The sequence below is a fragment of the Cenococcum geophilum genome (genome assembly GCF_001692895.1).
Source record: "Cenococcum geophilum 1.58 unplaced genomic scaffold K441scaffold_52, whole genome shotgun sequence".
NCBI lineage: Eukaryota > Fungi > Ascomycota > Dothideomycetes > Gloniales > Gloniaceae > Cenococcum > Cenococcum geophilum.
This window is the reverse complement of record NW_027137610.1, coordinates 811,472-826,774: the sequence shown is the minus strand read 5'-3', so window position 1 is coordinate 826,774 and position 15,303 is coordinate 811,472. Positions and strand designations below refer to the sequence as shown.

Here is a 15,303-nt window from a genome sequence, read left to right as displayed (position 1 = left end):
CATTACTTCCTTATAAAAACCAATTATACGGCCAAAGGAAGGCAATTAAGACGTTAATTAAAGATGTATATGGGTTAAATTATACCTAAAACAATAGTATAGTATTAAAGAATAACGTTATAGATATTTTTAATAATCATATAATAGTTATATGTGCTATTATAAAATGTCCCTATTTGTTAAGTAGTAGAGCTATACTAAATATACAGTATAGGACCACTAGATTTAAAAGTATATACACTAAAATTTAGGAGACAAGTCTCCTTAATTAACTAATTAATACCTTAACTATATCTAATAGCCTAAGGGTAAATAAAAAAATTATATATTAGTAATGTAGAAAATTATAAGAAACAATTATAGATTATAGATTATAGATTATATCTTAATAGCAGGACGTAGTTGTAGGCCTATAAGGCCGCCGCTATAAACGGACATGGCAAATCGGGTTTTTTTATCCTACTAAGGTGGCTTATAGGGTTTTTCCTCCTCTAACCCAACTGCAGGGTTTTCTTCCTGTAAACTATAAGTTTTCCCCCAATAACGGAGTAGTTTGCGTAGGCCAAGTAGGATCCGTATTAGACGTTAATTAAAGAATTATTATTATTATATCTTAATAGTTAAAGATAATAGTAAGCTAAGGCTTTATACGTTAAATTCTATACTAAAAGGTTCTATAGAACTATATTAGAAACACCAAATTGCCTATAATACTTGTAATTAATTATAAACTAGTATAAAGGCTTAGAAGTAAAGTTGCATAAAAATCTTTAGGTTAGCTTAGGTAGTTACTAGCATACTTCTAGTAGGCTTTTAATAGGTCTTCTAGCAATCTTTATATCTTTTCTCTAATTATATTTTTTTCTTATTAAGGTTTTTAGGGGTTTAAAATAGGGGTTAAATAGATAGATAATATATAATAGTATACCAATATCTCTCCGAACCCCTTCTAGGGCAAGCCCTTATAATCTCCCTCTACTATAAAGTAATGGCAATTAGGGGCCAACTATAAGAAGGGGGGGGGGCAATATAAGGTATATTATTGCGGTTACCTTAGGTTGCCCTTAGATGTCCATTAGTTATATATTAGAGGCACGTGCCCGTAGTATATAGTCTCCACAATCTTAAAGGCCTTACTTCCTTAAGGATTTGTCTCTCTTACTAATCTATTCTATTTTACAATTATGCCTTATAGCTCCCTATCTATAAAGCCCCCTTATACTAAGCTAATAGCGATTTTTTATACTGGGTATAGAAAAACCCAATTAGTCTATTTAATGATTAGAACTAGTAGAATACTATACTGCTACCTAATATAAATATATAAAACGCGATAAGTTATAAATCTTAACTAAAATTAAATTATTTTAAACCTTTAGTTAAAGGGGGGTATTATAACAGAACCAGCCTAGTTATAGTAGGAATGCCTTAATAAAACACTTAACGGATAATTCCAATACTTTAACCAAATTCTACTAAATTCTGCTAGCTTAATTAATTCCTGCCAAGTTCTGCTAGATTAATTAAATTCTACTAAAGTCCGTTAAAGACTGCATGCGTATATATACACGTATTAACCGCTAAGACCCCTAACTATTTAATTATAGGACTCTTACGTTATTCCTTTCTCTTCTTTACGTAACGTCTTATTCTTTATAAGAGCTATACTATAATATATCACGCACTACGTCACCATACAGCTAAAAAGACAGAGAGTAATTATAAATCTATTCCGACTTTTGCGGGACCTAATATATATACTCTTATATATACCCTTAGATTTAAATAAAATATATATTATTCTTTTAAATCTGCTCTAAAGCCTTTTCGTACCATTATAGCTATAAGCCCCTAGACTAAGGGTTTATAAACTACTAGGATATAGCTACTAGTTTATATTAAGCTATTTAAAAAGGATTTATATATATAAAGCTATAGTTATTAAAATTGGACTTTATACCTATATAAGGTAACAGCTATAAACCTACTAGTTTTTAAATTAGTAGAGCTAATATAAAGACGTTGTATAGCGTGTGGGTAGGAGCTAGTAGTTATTAAAATATTATAGGCGGTGAAATTTTTCGGGGTAATAAGACCCTAAAGACTACTACTATTAAACCCCTCTAGTAAATAATTACTACGCCCTTACCTAAGCCCACCTATATAATCCTTATAGATACAAAATAGATTTAACGCGTCCCTAAACTCTAAACCCAAGATTAATAATGCCTTATAATTAATAAGTAAGTAAGCAATAAATAAATATAAATATACCCCTTTTTAGCCCTTAGGGCAATTACCTACGGAGTATATAGTTACTTACCGTCTATTATAGATAAATACCCCTACGCCTTTAATAGGCCTTAGAGGGGGAAGAGAATATAGTAATTTATAAGAAGTAGTATAAAGGGACGGTTAAGATATAGGAAACTATAATATACAGTAATTAATTAATAAGTAGCGAGGCCTAGCTAGGATAGGACGTAGTAAACCCTAGTTTAAACTATAAGCTATAAAAATATAGCGGTTACTAGGGAGATCTAATATCTAATAGAGGTTAAAGATGTAGCTTAAGCAGCTATATAGGGCCGTAGCTACGTACGGAAATAGTTAATAGGGGTTTACTCTACTAAGGTAGCTTATAGGGCTTTTCTCTCCCCAATATACTAGGGTTTTTTTATTAATATTACTTTTCCCATATATATATGGGTTAGTTTATATAGGCCGAGCTAGGATCCATATTAGATGTTAAATAATAAAATAATAATAATTATATATATAAAGCTATAACACTATGGATTAAAGGCTGTATATATAGTATTATATATAGTATAATATAGCGGATATAAAAATATATTAATTAGATTGCCCTAGGTGCGATTAAAGGAAGCTAATAATATAATTGTATTTAGGCAAGACCTTATAGTAGAGGCGGCTTTCCTATAAATATTAGTGATATATTTCTAAAAGAATAACACTATAACTTAAATTTTAGAATTCCTAACTATAATCTAGAATTTTTATTCCCCTATTTATATATAGCCTAATATATACCATACCTACCCCTAAATAAATAGGGATATAAATATTCTATAGTATTATAGAGAAATAAATATTAAGCGAAAAATAAGATTTTTTTAGCAAGTATAAATATAAAAAAAAAGTGAGGCAGTAGATTACCTAAGGCTCTACTTATAAAAAATATAAATATAAATTAAATATAAAGATTTATGTCACGGCACTGACCTAACGCGTTGTTATAGCTACGCGTATACATGAGCACGGACCTGACCCCTAAGCGACGTGTATATATACCACCTTACCTCCTATATAGATCCTCACACGACATCATTTATTAATCATATACAATTACCTCATATATCGTACCTTAACAGTCCGCACGTACTATAACAGTATATCGTGTTATCTTATACGCCCCTAGTAGGGCCTCGTTTCTAAAGCCACGTTTTTAAAGCTACCCTACCCTAGGCGGGATTCTTACCCCTATACGACAATGCCGACCCAGTAAAATCTCTATCGAATCTATCTAAATTCTTAAGCCGACCTCTCCATCTCCTCTTTAAGTTTCTAAGCTGGCAGTAGGGAGACACCCTACGGGCTATAGTTTCTCTTTTTAGTCTCTAAGTTTCCTAGGCCGGTAGTAAGGAGATACCCTACGGGCTATAGTTCCTCTTCTCAGTCTCCAAGTCTCCGTAACTAGCTATACTTCTACTTCACGTCCTAAGTTTCTAAAGCCGGCTGCAGGGAGATACCCTGCGGGCTATATCCTCGTGTTTTAATTATAGTATAAGACTATGGGTTATAATCTTATCTCTATCTCCGTCTCCGTCTTTAAATCCGCATAGATACTACAAGTTTACCGCGACAAGAATCTACGTTTTAACCTCGATCTCCGCACTCTAAGCCTTTTAAGTCTACGCAATAACCTTAATCTCCGTAACCCCTAAGCCTTTTAAGAGTTAATATCCGCAATACACCCCGCGGTTACATTTTTTTTCATCTCCCCTATTTTACCCCTTCGCCTTTAGCTTTATTTAGTGCTTAAGACAAGCACTAGCGGAGAGCAATATAGTAGGGATATAGGTAGGAGGGTCTGAGGACTGTAAGGACGAGGACCTTTAAGGACTAAAAGGATAAGAACCTTTAAGGACTAGAAGGATAAGGATATATAGTCTATTTTTTTTACCTCTATGTTTTTACTGCCGTTACTTAGCTTATAGGAGCTCGCCTTATTAGGGAAAAATATATTGTCACGGTACTAACCTAACGCGTTATTATGGCTACGCGTATGCATAAGCACGGACCTAACCCCTAAGCGACGTGTATATATACCACCTTACCTCCTATATAGATCCTTACACGATATCGTTTGTCAATTATATACAGTCACCTCGTATATCGTACCTTGACAGTCCGCACGTACTGTGACAATTTAAATAATACCTTAAATAATACTAACCTTATAGAATTTAAGCTAATAGATTATAAAGGAAGTAGATTATATCTATGCTATAGCACTTTAAATACTAAAGGGGAAAATATAATATAGTATTAAGAGAATCTAGTTAAGTGGGTATATATATATAATTAAGATTTTAATTAAAAGTACTACTTACTCTTTATAGATTCGGTAGCAGCTAAGCAGCTAATTAGCTTTAATAGATCTTATATTATAATACTCTATTATAATCGCATAGTATATTTTCTTCTACCCTAAGTATTTAATATCGCTATACCTCCTTAGTATTATATTATAGATCTCTAGCTTAGGAACTGCCTTTAAGGCCTAATATTAGAGCCGCTTAGACGTCTCTAAAGTCCTTAAAGCTTTAAGTAAACATCTTCCCTTATAAATTACTAAGCCTTAGCCTTTAATTTAGTGTTGCGTTCTACTTATAAGTAAACTTTACAATTTAGATTAACAAGCTAGGGAATAAGATTATTATATTTATTCTAGATTACACGCTTTATTAAATATACTCTAGTTTTTTTTATATATATTTAATAGGGGTAGACTTTACTATAATTAAGAAGACAGAAATTGCCCAAGAGGCGTTATAGTATTTATTTGTGGTAGAAGGTAATATAATTATATTAGATGCGGAGGTAGGTTATTATAAGTAGTAAAAATCTGGTAGCAATTGTAGTAGAAGGGCTTACCGCCTTAGCTAGAGCCTAAGTGGGCCTAAGTAAGGCAATTAGGTAGACCTAGTTCGAATTATATATAGAGCCGGACCGTTAAAGGCTTTGCCTTAATCTAGTAAAGTCTTAATTAAACGGCGCTAAATAAAACGATAAGCAGCTATTCTAGTAGGGAGCTAGCTATTTATAATGTGTTTAATATAGACTATATCCTCTAATTAACTAACTATGCCAAGTTAAGCCTTTTTCTACCTTATTAATATTAGGAACCCCTAATTCCCTTATATAAGTACTAAAGGGAGGTTAGGTACAAAAGTCGCTATTACTATCCTATTATTAGAATTAAGCTCGCAATTAAGTTAAATATATATCTAGAACTTATTAATAAGGCCTATATATTATAAAGGCTCTAATTAAGTTATACGCGAAGGTAGTAGGTAAGGAGCGATTTTTTTTATAGAAATTAAAATTCGCGATAGAGTTTGAAGTTTAAAGCCTTAAGCCTATACACTAAGCCTAGTTAGGCGATTTTATAAGTAGACTTAATATATTAAATAGTTATAAAAGCTTTATAAAATAACTTATATTAATTGTAAAATCTAATTTAATAACTAAATATATACTTATCAAGCAGCTACTTTAGCGACGTCATAGGGGTCATAGGCGTAATTTGTGGTTATTTTAGACCTTATGCAATAACTATTTACTAATAATATCTAGAGGTAATATAAAAATTAAGTATATAGCGCAACCATTTTAGATAGCTTTACGACTAGCGGCGTAGATATAGCGTTAGTAGGCCTTAACTAGGCTATTATCACCTTATAACTGGCCTAATCTTTAAAAGATTTATTCCTAAATAAAGTAATTAATCTAGAATTAACCCTCTAAAAGCAATATAAGGCTTATTTCTCTTTAAGAACGACTTTGTTTTAGAATAAGGTAGAAATAATCCAGAATATATTATATGCTAGTATAGGGCGGAACAACAGGCATGGAGAGCTCCATGGCCCTAAGTCTACTTTAATTAATTAATTAAATTAACAAAATCCACTCTAATAAAATTATGGCTCTACTATAGAGCTCTAGAATTAACCTAGTCTAAAAAGATCACTATATTACCTTTAATCTACCTATTAATAACTTGCTATAAAGGCTAACAAGCCTTACTTAGTTTAAATCTCCGTTTTTAATCTAACTCCTTTACTCTTTACCAAGCTCTCTAATATAAGTCTATGCTGCTCTATTATTCTATACTGCTTTAATACTACTTTTTTTCTTTAGCCGAGTTATACCTAAATAACTCTCCTTAACATCTTTATCTAAAAACTACACTCCCTTTCTCTCCTTTAGGAGCTTTTGCTAAAACCATATTAGCATAGCTATAAGCCGCTTAACTATACTTATAGAGTGGGCAATTAGTAGGTAAAGGGGGTAATTAAACAGGATCTAGACAGTAACTTTTAGCAGTAACTTTACGGTCCAAATCTTCTATTAAGTTTTATTCTACTAGTGTAAAATTAGTGGCTTAGAGCTTATTTATTAGAGTAATTGCTTAATTTAGCACGGCCTACCCCTAGAGGCGCCTCCCCTGCGCCTTTACGCCTCTACGCCTCTACGCTTCTACACCTCTATAGAGGTATAGCCCATAATATTTATAATAGAGCTAGTAAGGGAAGGTCCCTACTATAGTTAACTTATCCTAAAGTAATAGGCCTTATAACATTAAAATTATTAAATCTATTACTCTATATATTATCTATATATCTAGTACTTTATAAATTAACCTTCTACATTAATTATAGCTTAATAACGCTCTAGCATACTATTAATTAATGCCTTAAATTTAAAGCTCCTAACCTTTTCCTAAGCATCTTTAACTATAGCACATAACTAGCCATAGCTTATATTTTCCAGGTAGTAATCTTATAGGTAGTTCTTTATAATATGCTATACCTTTTATATAGGGTTAAGGTTAGAAGAGAATAGCGGCCAGTATATTACAATAACTCCTCTCTCTTTAAGATATTTTTTATTAGCAGCTATATAGCTAGGTACTCTATCCTATATTAAAACCGGGTTAATTTTAGCTCTCCTTTATAACTTAATATAGCTATAAATAATAGAAACTGTATAAGATTAGTATATCCAGATATGGCAATAATTAGTTAGTTAGTTATGGTTATGTTTAATTATATAGTAACATAACCAATTAAATTAGAATCGCACCTAATAATTTTGTTACGTAGATATAACAATATAATTACCCGTGGTAAGAACAGGTGGTAATAGTAAGAGAGCCATAGTGTTAGGTACTAGATCTTACTAATTAGCGCATATATTGCTAATAATAATTAATATATCTATATATATTCCCAAACTAATTAATATATATATAATATACATCTATATAGGCCTAAAGAAGGGTAGGCGTACATAACGCGTCGTGGGTACCGCGTATAGCTTTCTTACCTTTTTATCCACCACGAATCTACCTTACCTTTACTACCTACGCTTTAAGCTATACCTCTCTTAGCTAACTTTTCTATACCACCTACTACCTAAAAAGAGCCCATAAAGAGGAAAAGGCCACTACTAGCTTAATACTTAGCGATTATAATTTATATAAGTTTAATAATATTATAGCCACTTACAAAGATCCTAATTATTAGATTAGTAAGCCACCACTAAAGTAACAGCGCGCCCGTAAGGATAAGGCTCTTTAGTTATTCACCCTTAATAAAGCTCTAGTAGGCTTACTAGTAAGAGGTAAATTAAAATAAGAGCTCTTCTACTGTAAGCGGTATTCCAATTATAGTGTCGTAAAATCTTCCTAACTTATCTTCTTATAGGCAAATCTTCTATAATTAATTATCGGCTCCCCCCTCACTTAGTGACTTAAGCACTTTTAGCAAAAGTTCTACCTAAGGCTCTCTTAAATAACCACTAATATCCTCTTTATATTAGTAATATCGGCTAAAGCAGAATGAGTCTTTTTAGGTGTACGGTAAACAACATTATTGTTATTATGTAGGCTTAGAGCCACAGTAGTTAAATAAACGGAGTATTTGAAAAAATAGGTATGCGAAGTTGTTAAATCTAGTGGTTTTATATCGGCAGAGGTAGTAGCTAAGGTGTTAAATATTAAGGAAGGAGTTAGTAATACAGGTAGTAATAATATAGGCAATAGCTAGATATTAGATAAGAAAAGTTAGCACAATTAAAAGCCTTCCTAAATACTAAGAGGCTATTACCAATTTGGGGTAAATATAGGAAGATCTAGGTAAGTCCTATAGAGCTATCTACTATATCAAAAATTAGATCCTAACTCCAAATATAGGTAATTAATATAACTAGGCAATTAAATCGCAATCGCCTCTTGTAATTATATAGTAATCACAATTAAATAGCTAATTATAATTATATAGTTATTGCTATATTTAGGTACGTCTCTGCTAATATAAACCCCTAGTCCTTCCTCTAGAATATACTAAGCCCCTTTATTATACTATAAAAACAGCTCCAAAATATCCACCCCTTCTTCCTTTAATGCTTTTCCATAATACAAGTAGGATCCCATTCCTCTCCTACCCATTAAGTTACCCACATATAAGTATAACGCCCTCCTATAGTCCAAGTCTTATCCATTTAGAGTATCTTATACTATTATTCCATTGTCATTTTAATATACTTAAAAGCCCAGGCTAGTTATATCTATTAGTTCTTCTCTATAATTAGAGGTTTATATATAGCTGTCAGATAACTCATATAGAGCTATTCATTGATGAAATGGGTTGATTGATTGATGATCTTGATCGTGTCTTGATGACCTTGATCTGACGTGTCTTCAGTGACGTGTCTTCGTGCACGTGACCCGCGCCTTTAGAATACAGATTATCTGACAATAGCTAGTTAACAATAAAATCCTTCTCTTAAAAGAGCAGTTTAAATAGCTTACTTCTTTACTCCAAAATTTATTACTTCTACAAGCTTTTAAAAAGACATTTAATGGTTCTAATTTAACGCGCATATAAACTTAACTAGCTTTTTAACTTAAGCTTATATAAAAATAGGAGGCCGGCTAGTATTCATTTTAGGAGTAGCTTTACCTTAAGGTCTACATGCTGTTCCAATTTATCAAATTATATACCCGGTATGCTTATAGATTTAACTATATAACTATCCAATATTATATAGTAATTAATAGTCACGTCACTAGTTATAAGTAAGAGTTAGAGCTTTTTAGTAGCGGATTAGAGGGTGTAGTATAGGCCTTATAGGCTCTATAGGCTGCTAATTCTAGTTCTTTGCTATTATAATATTTATATAAAACATATAGATACTATACAAAGCGTGTATTCTATATATATTAAGGGAGATTTTAGTATTATAAGGCCTATTACTTTATTAGGATAAGTTAACTATAGCAGGGACCCCCCCCCCTTACTAGCGCTATTACAAACATTATAGGCTATACCTCTATACGCCTCTACGCCTCTACGCCTTTTCGCCTCTACGCCTCTGCACTTTTATATCTCTACGTCTATATCTCTATACCTCTCTACCTAACCCCCTATAAGATATATAAAGAGACGTATAAAGAGACGTAAGGAGATATAGGGAGAGATACGGGCAGAGATATAAGTAGACGCACGAGCAGAGCCATAAGTAGAGCTATAAGTAGAGGCATAAGCAGAGACACGAGTAGAGCTACGAGCAGAGCCATAAATACACCCTCCTGTCAACTCCGGTGGTTAGCGCAGCCACTACATCTACACGGCCTTTTTGTAGGGGAAGTTTTGGTATTTTTGCTGTTTAAGGGAAAGTAAGGCCATGTAGACGTGGCTGCGCTAACCACCGGAGTTGACAGGAGGGTGTAGAGATGTAGAGAAGTGGAGAGGTATAGAGGTGCAAGGCGTAGAGGTAGAAAGGGGTGCCTAAAAAGGGAATACCAAAGCTTAGCCTTAACTTACCCCTGTAGATTAACTAAGCACTATTCATCTAGACCCACCTCCCATCCCCACCAACCCACCTTCCTATCTAGGCTGCCCCCTTTACTTCTCCCTTTGCCCCCCTCTGCTCCTCCCTCTGCCCTGCTTGTGGCCCTACTCATGGCTCTGCTCGTGGCCCTGCTCGTGGCTCTGCTTGTAGCTCTGCTTGTAGCTCTGCTTGTGGCTCTGCTTGTGGCTATGCTTGTACCCCTACTCGCGTCTCTACCTGTGCCTTGCCCGTGCCTCTCTTACAAAGGGAAACGCGTATAGAGAGACGCATAGAAAGAGACGCGTAGAGGGACGCGTAAAAAGAGACGCGTAAAAGAAGACGTGTAAGGGGAGACGCGTAAGGGGAGACGTGTAAGGGGAGACATGTACAGCACAAGAAAGAGTAAAAATAGATAACGGGAAGGCTAAAATAGGCCCTGAGTAGTGTCTTGGCTTCCTTTACCGCCTGCTAAGCCGCCGCCGATCAAAAGATTCGGACAGTAAAGTTACTGCCAAGAGTTACTGTGCGGATCCTGTCCGGGGGGTGATCCCTACTAGGCAATGCCTGTGTGTGGACGTCCTGGAGACCAGGATTGCAAATTAATCAACTCAACTCAACTGAGGCTTCAAATTGATTGAATTGAAAACTTTGTAAGCAGAGAGCTCAGTTAATTGAATCGATTGAATCAATATTGAAGTCTTGGCAACTGGTTCAACTGGGTTTAACTGGTGTAGTAGTCAGCAACTATTATGAGTTCTCAGTATAGAGTTGATGCAGGACGACCTACCTAGCGATGCCTAAATCATTTCCTACTATGCTTCCTGTCGCCCGGCTCTCAATATAGGTCTATCATAAGTCTTGGCATGGTGTTGACTTACCTTCTCGCCCATTAATATTGTCTTTTTCTTTGCCGATCGCTTCAACTGCCTATCTACCATATTGATAATGCCTTCCCTATCCCATGACCCTAGCGCCATTGAAGCTCCAATTATATCAGATTATAGTCGTGCGCGATTGGCAGCGAAGAGCAAGCCAGTAAGGCTAAATTCGGTAATTAACGCGTCGGTATTGCTAATTACGCTGTGATCTGAAGCGCACTGGAGGTTGGTAGGTACGGTAGGATCAGAACGAGCGGTAGAAAGGACTGAGGTATTCGTTTGGTCATCATCTGACGCGATAGAAGCCATAGTAGTAGTAGAACTGGGCGGCGATATGACGGTGTAAACAATGGGCGATGCTCGGGTACAGTAAACTATTTTTGGTGAGCGAGACTAGGAAGAATATATAATATCAAAGCTTCAATATTCTTTAATCAACTCAACCCAATCGGAGCCTCCAAATTGATTGAATTGCCAAGAGCGAACTCTCAGTTGGTTGAATTGATTGAGTCTTGGCACCCAACTCAACCCAATATTGAAGTCTTGTTGATTGATTTGCAACCCTGCTGGAGACGTGTAGGCGGGTAGGCTGGATAGGATCTACTAGGCAACTAAGGTTTGCTCTAATCGTCGGAGTTATATATGCTAGAATTAATTACTAGGGGTTTAAATAACCTCTTAATAGCTTATAAATTTCTATATAGGTAGGCTTAGTTGCTTTTGCCGTCCGGCCTGAGCTATAGAGAGGATTGGCGTTACTCAGCCTAGCTTATTCTAACCACCCTGGCATAGCCTCAGTTTCGTTAGGCCCCTAAAGTAGGCGAGTAATCTAAGCAGATCCATTATGCAGCTAGATCTTCCAACTTAAACAATCCAAGAGTTCTATTATTTTAAATAAAATATGGGATGCTATATTAGCCATTTAGGTCCCGCATTACTTATCTATTACTTTGCGATTAAGACCTAGGGTGCTCCCTTAACTTCTACCGGTCTCCCCAAACTAATGCCTTTAAAGAAAGCTTAAGATAATAGTAAATATAGGTAGTTTTAGCTGTCTTATTCAGCCACCAAGCAGATTAGGATCTTTATATATATCGCTAGCCGTTATTTTCTCTTGGGCCTCGGGCATAGTTTCTCGCTAGGCGTAGTGGGGTTCGTAGGCTAGGATTATCATTATATCCGCTTGTCTAAGTATTTAATGGCTCCTAGATAGAGTGGATGGGTTACCTTCGTATTAGTTTGCTTAGGCTGGTAGAGTAAATTCTAAGTTAATTGTAACCTCGCTCCCAAGCCATGAAATAATAATCTATAAACGTTTTAATTAGGCCTAGGGCTTAGAAGAACGGTAAAAAAATATAGGGTCGATAAACCTTATAGGAGTAGAATTTGGCTTTGTGTAGAGGCTTGGAGTTGAAGTTTGGTGAGGGAAAATGGATGAAGTTGTGGCCTGGCAGCTTGAGGCGAAAAGGGGAAAGTACGTCACGTCACAAAGCTGGGTCGAAAGAGCCTTTTTGAGCCCCGAAGAGGCACGGCGCTGAGCGGGGTGAGGGATCACCCTGTTTCATTACCAGGCTCACCCTTGCTCACCCAGCACTCACCTCGATTCGCGCGAGCTTAAGGCGGCAACGCTCACCCACTAGAATGGGGAAAGAAGTCATTAACTGCTCGCAGAGAAGCCATTCCTAGGTAGCTACGAGAAATTACTCTACGAGGATATACACCTAGTATTCGTCGTGCAACTGATTAAATATTATTTTTAGAGGTTTATAATATTAACGTTTTTAGATACGATGAAAAGGTAGAGTGAAAAGCGTGTAAATAAGCCGTCGGAAGCCAAAGGCTACTGTCCAATCCATATCTTATTACTCCCTTGTGTACCCTCTCTATTGGACAATTTGCCGCGCAGGAATAACCAACTATACTCTGACGCGTTTCGATCTGCGTTACATACGACAAGGCCACAAGCTGAAGACAAACCGCACCAAGAAAAAAAAAGAGCCTCATGGATTTTAAGTAGCCCCTCCCCTGCTCAGCACGTTTTGGCAGCTTTCATCGTTCTTACTGACTCTTCAAAACCGAGGATTCGTATATAATGAATATTCCTGACCCTCTTAGTATCCTTCAATCTATCCTTTTACTTTTAGACTACGGGAATAGAATTGCTGGCGCGGGGGAAGAAATCCAAGGCTATCACCGAACTATTTCTAGGACTACAGATCTCGTCTCTGAAATCTGCTCAAACCTGGAGGCACTTCATCAACACTTAGATGATACTCAAAAACAACAATTCTGTCAAGATATACGCGAGGCCGAGGTTGAATTGACTAAAGCGCAGAAGCTAGTACAAGATATGAAGAAAAGCGGACGGTGGTCCAGGAATTTCGGATGGGTATTAAAGAATAAGGCAGTAGCTCAAACCTACGAAAACGCAGTTCTCCAGTGTCATTCAACATTATCAAGGATAGATATGAAACTGTTCTTTGTAAAAGAATTGCGAATGCAAGGCGAGGGCTCCCTCCGTCATGGGCCGCTTATACGTCCCTGTGCGGCTTTAGGTTAGTGAAAATCTCCACTCACTTCACTTCAGGCAGGCCAAGCCAAACTGAGCCTTCACGAACCTAGGTAACCTATCTCTCGAAAACCTATCTCTTCGATCGCCATTTGACCTACACCAAAGGCCATTCACACTCCCCCCTATCCGGGGATCACCCACCTCAAACATAAAGTCTAGCCCCACGATGTCGATGGATCTCAGCGAACGAAAAGCGAGCCAGAGAATACATTTGTGGCTTCGAAAAAGGGCTAGGCAAAGCTCTTGGCGGTAATGCGGGAAAAAGGCGGAATAGCAAATATGATACTTGCGTGTCTTGTTTCGAGGTCGGTGCCGTTCCATAAATATTGATTGCGATAGGAGCCATGAGTCCGCAAGACGCGTACAATCCGTTTAAATCAATCAAAAATTATATTTCGGCTGGTGAAACCTCATGCCCATCTCTTCGCACGCTCGGAAATCTGACGCCAGGATCCCAGGACCCAAAAGTCCAGGTTGCAGGGTGGTTGTCAATCGACCTTCTTATAGATACACCTTCGTTGCATATTTGGACTAAATGTGTGTTCCGTTGTTCCTCTGTCTGACTGGAGGGGTAGTGTGCGAGGCGATCGAGTAAATGATTGGCCACGATTGGTGCTATCACTTGCAGCTGAGTCTTATTGAACAGGAGTGGGGGAGCATACAGAGATGTACCATCAACGCGACCTATAATAGCCTCATCCAAAATGCTTCGGCCGATTATGCGGGAGACCGAGTCGGCGTTTGCGTTATAGAAATTTAGAGAATGCTGATTGATATTGCTAGCGAGTTTGCCCAAGTCGTGATGTATGACTTTATCCTCTGTTTCCTGTATAGTCCTTGGTACACGATAATTGCTGCGGGTTCGGTGGTCCCGGCGCTGTGCAGTTGTGAGGTCTCGCTGTCTACTATGGGAACTTCGTGCAGTGTCTCGTCGCGTGTGAGTTCGCGTGGCTGTTGTTGCGCCTGGACTTTGCTGGAATCTTGTTTCGCCCCGGCGAGACTGAGGCACTTGAGAGCTGGTGCGCAGCTGGCGATTTTCAGTGGTTCTCGGCCTTAATTCTATCTCTTCAGTCCCTTGTTTAGAGTTCCCACAGCCCATAGTAATAAATGAAGGCAAGAACCACTTCAGATTTATAAGACAAGTTGCCAACGAGCCACTTTATAGTTTTAGTAATTGCAGACCTAGGTCGAAACCCGACGCGCGTTCCACTTTCAGACATCAATATTAGCAAATTGGAGGCCCCCTAGTAGAATCTAAGTTCCCCTAGCAAGATTTCAGTTCCCTAGCAGGCATAGCCAATCGCACAACCGGCTCCCCCTAGCTGCAGATTTGTGTACGGGTATTCAGTTCCCTACTAACTGTATATCCCGTCTGCTGGTAACCGTTCGGCTAGTCGTTTGATTGATTTGTTCGATTGACAAATGCTTCTGAACAGTTGTTCAATCAAGGCTCTACCGTGCAGCCGTTCGATTAAGGCTCTTAGTATCCTCTAGGCCTCTAACCTAAAGGTAGGCCGTTACAATTGCTATCCCTTCCGCTGGTAAAATGGTCCTACGGTTATCGATAAGAGCCAGCCAATAGAATCAATAGGATCAAGGCCCATGGTCATAGCGTATTTGTGATTCTGGTGTTCGCGCACGGTCCAACTATCGTAGGGCCCTAGCCGAACGATCGATCAACCTATCGATCGACTGAACGACAGACCGAAC

General features: G+C 37.1%; 1 protein-coding gene across 1 annotated transcript; it reads right to left on the bottom strand.

Moving 5' to 3' along the window:
* Positions 1-13,981: 13,981 nt before the first annotated feature.
* Positions 13,982-14,692, bottom strand: K441DRAFT_734391 (uncharacterized protein; the record flags this gene model as incomplete). Its single annotated transcript, XM_067654277.1, has 1 exon — positions 13,982-14,692. The coding sequence occupies one exon, from the start codon at positions 14,690-14,692 to the stop codon at positions 13,982-13,984; it is 711 nt and encodes a 236-aa protein (XP_067499412.1).
* Positions 14,693-15,303: the final 611 nt, after the last annotated feature.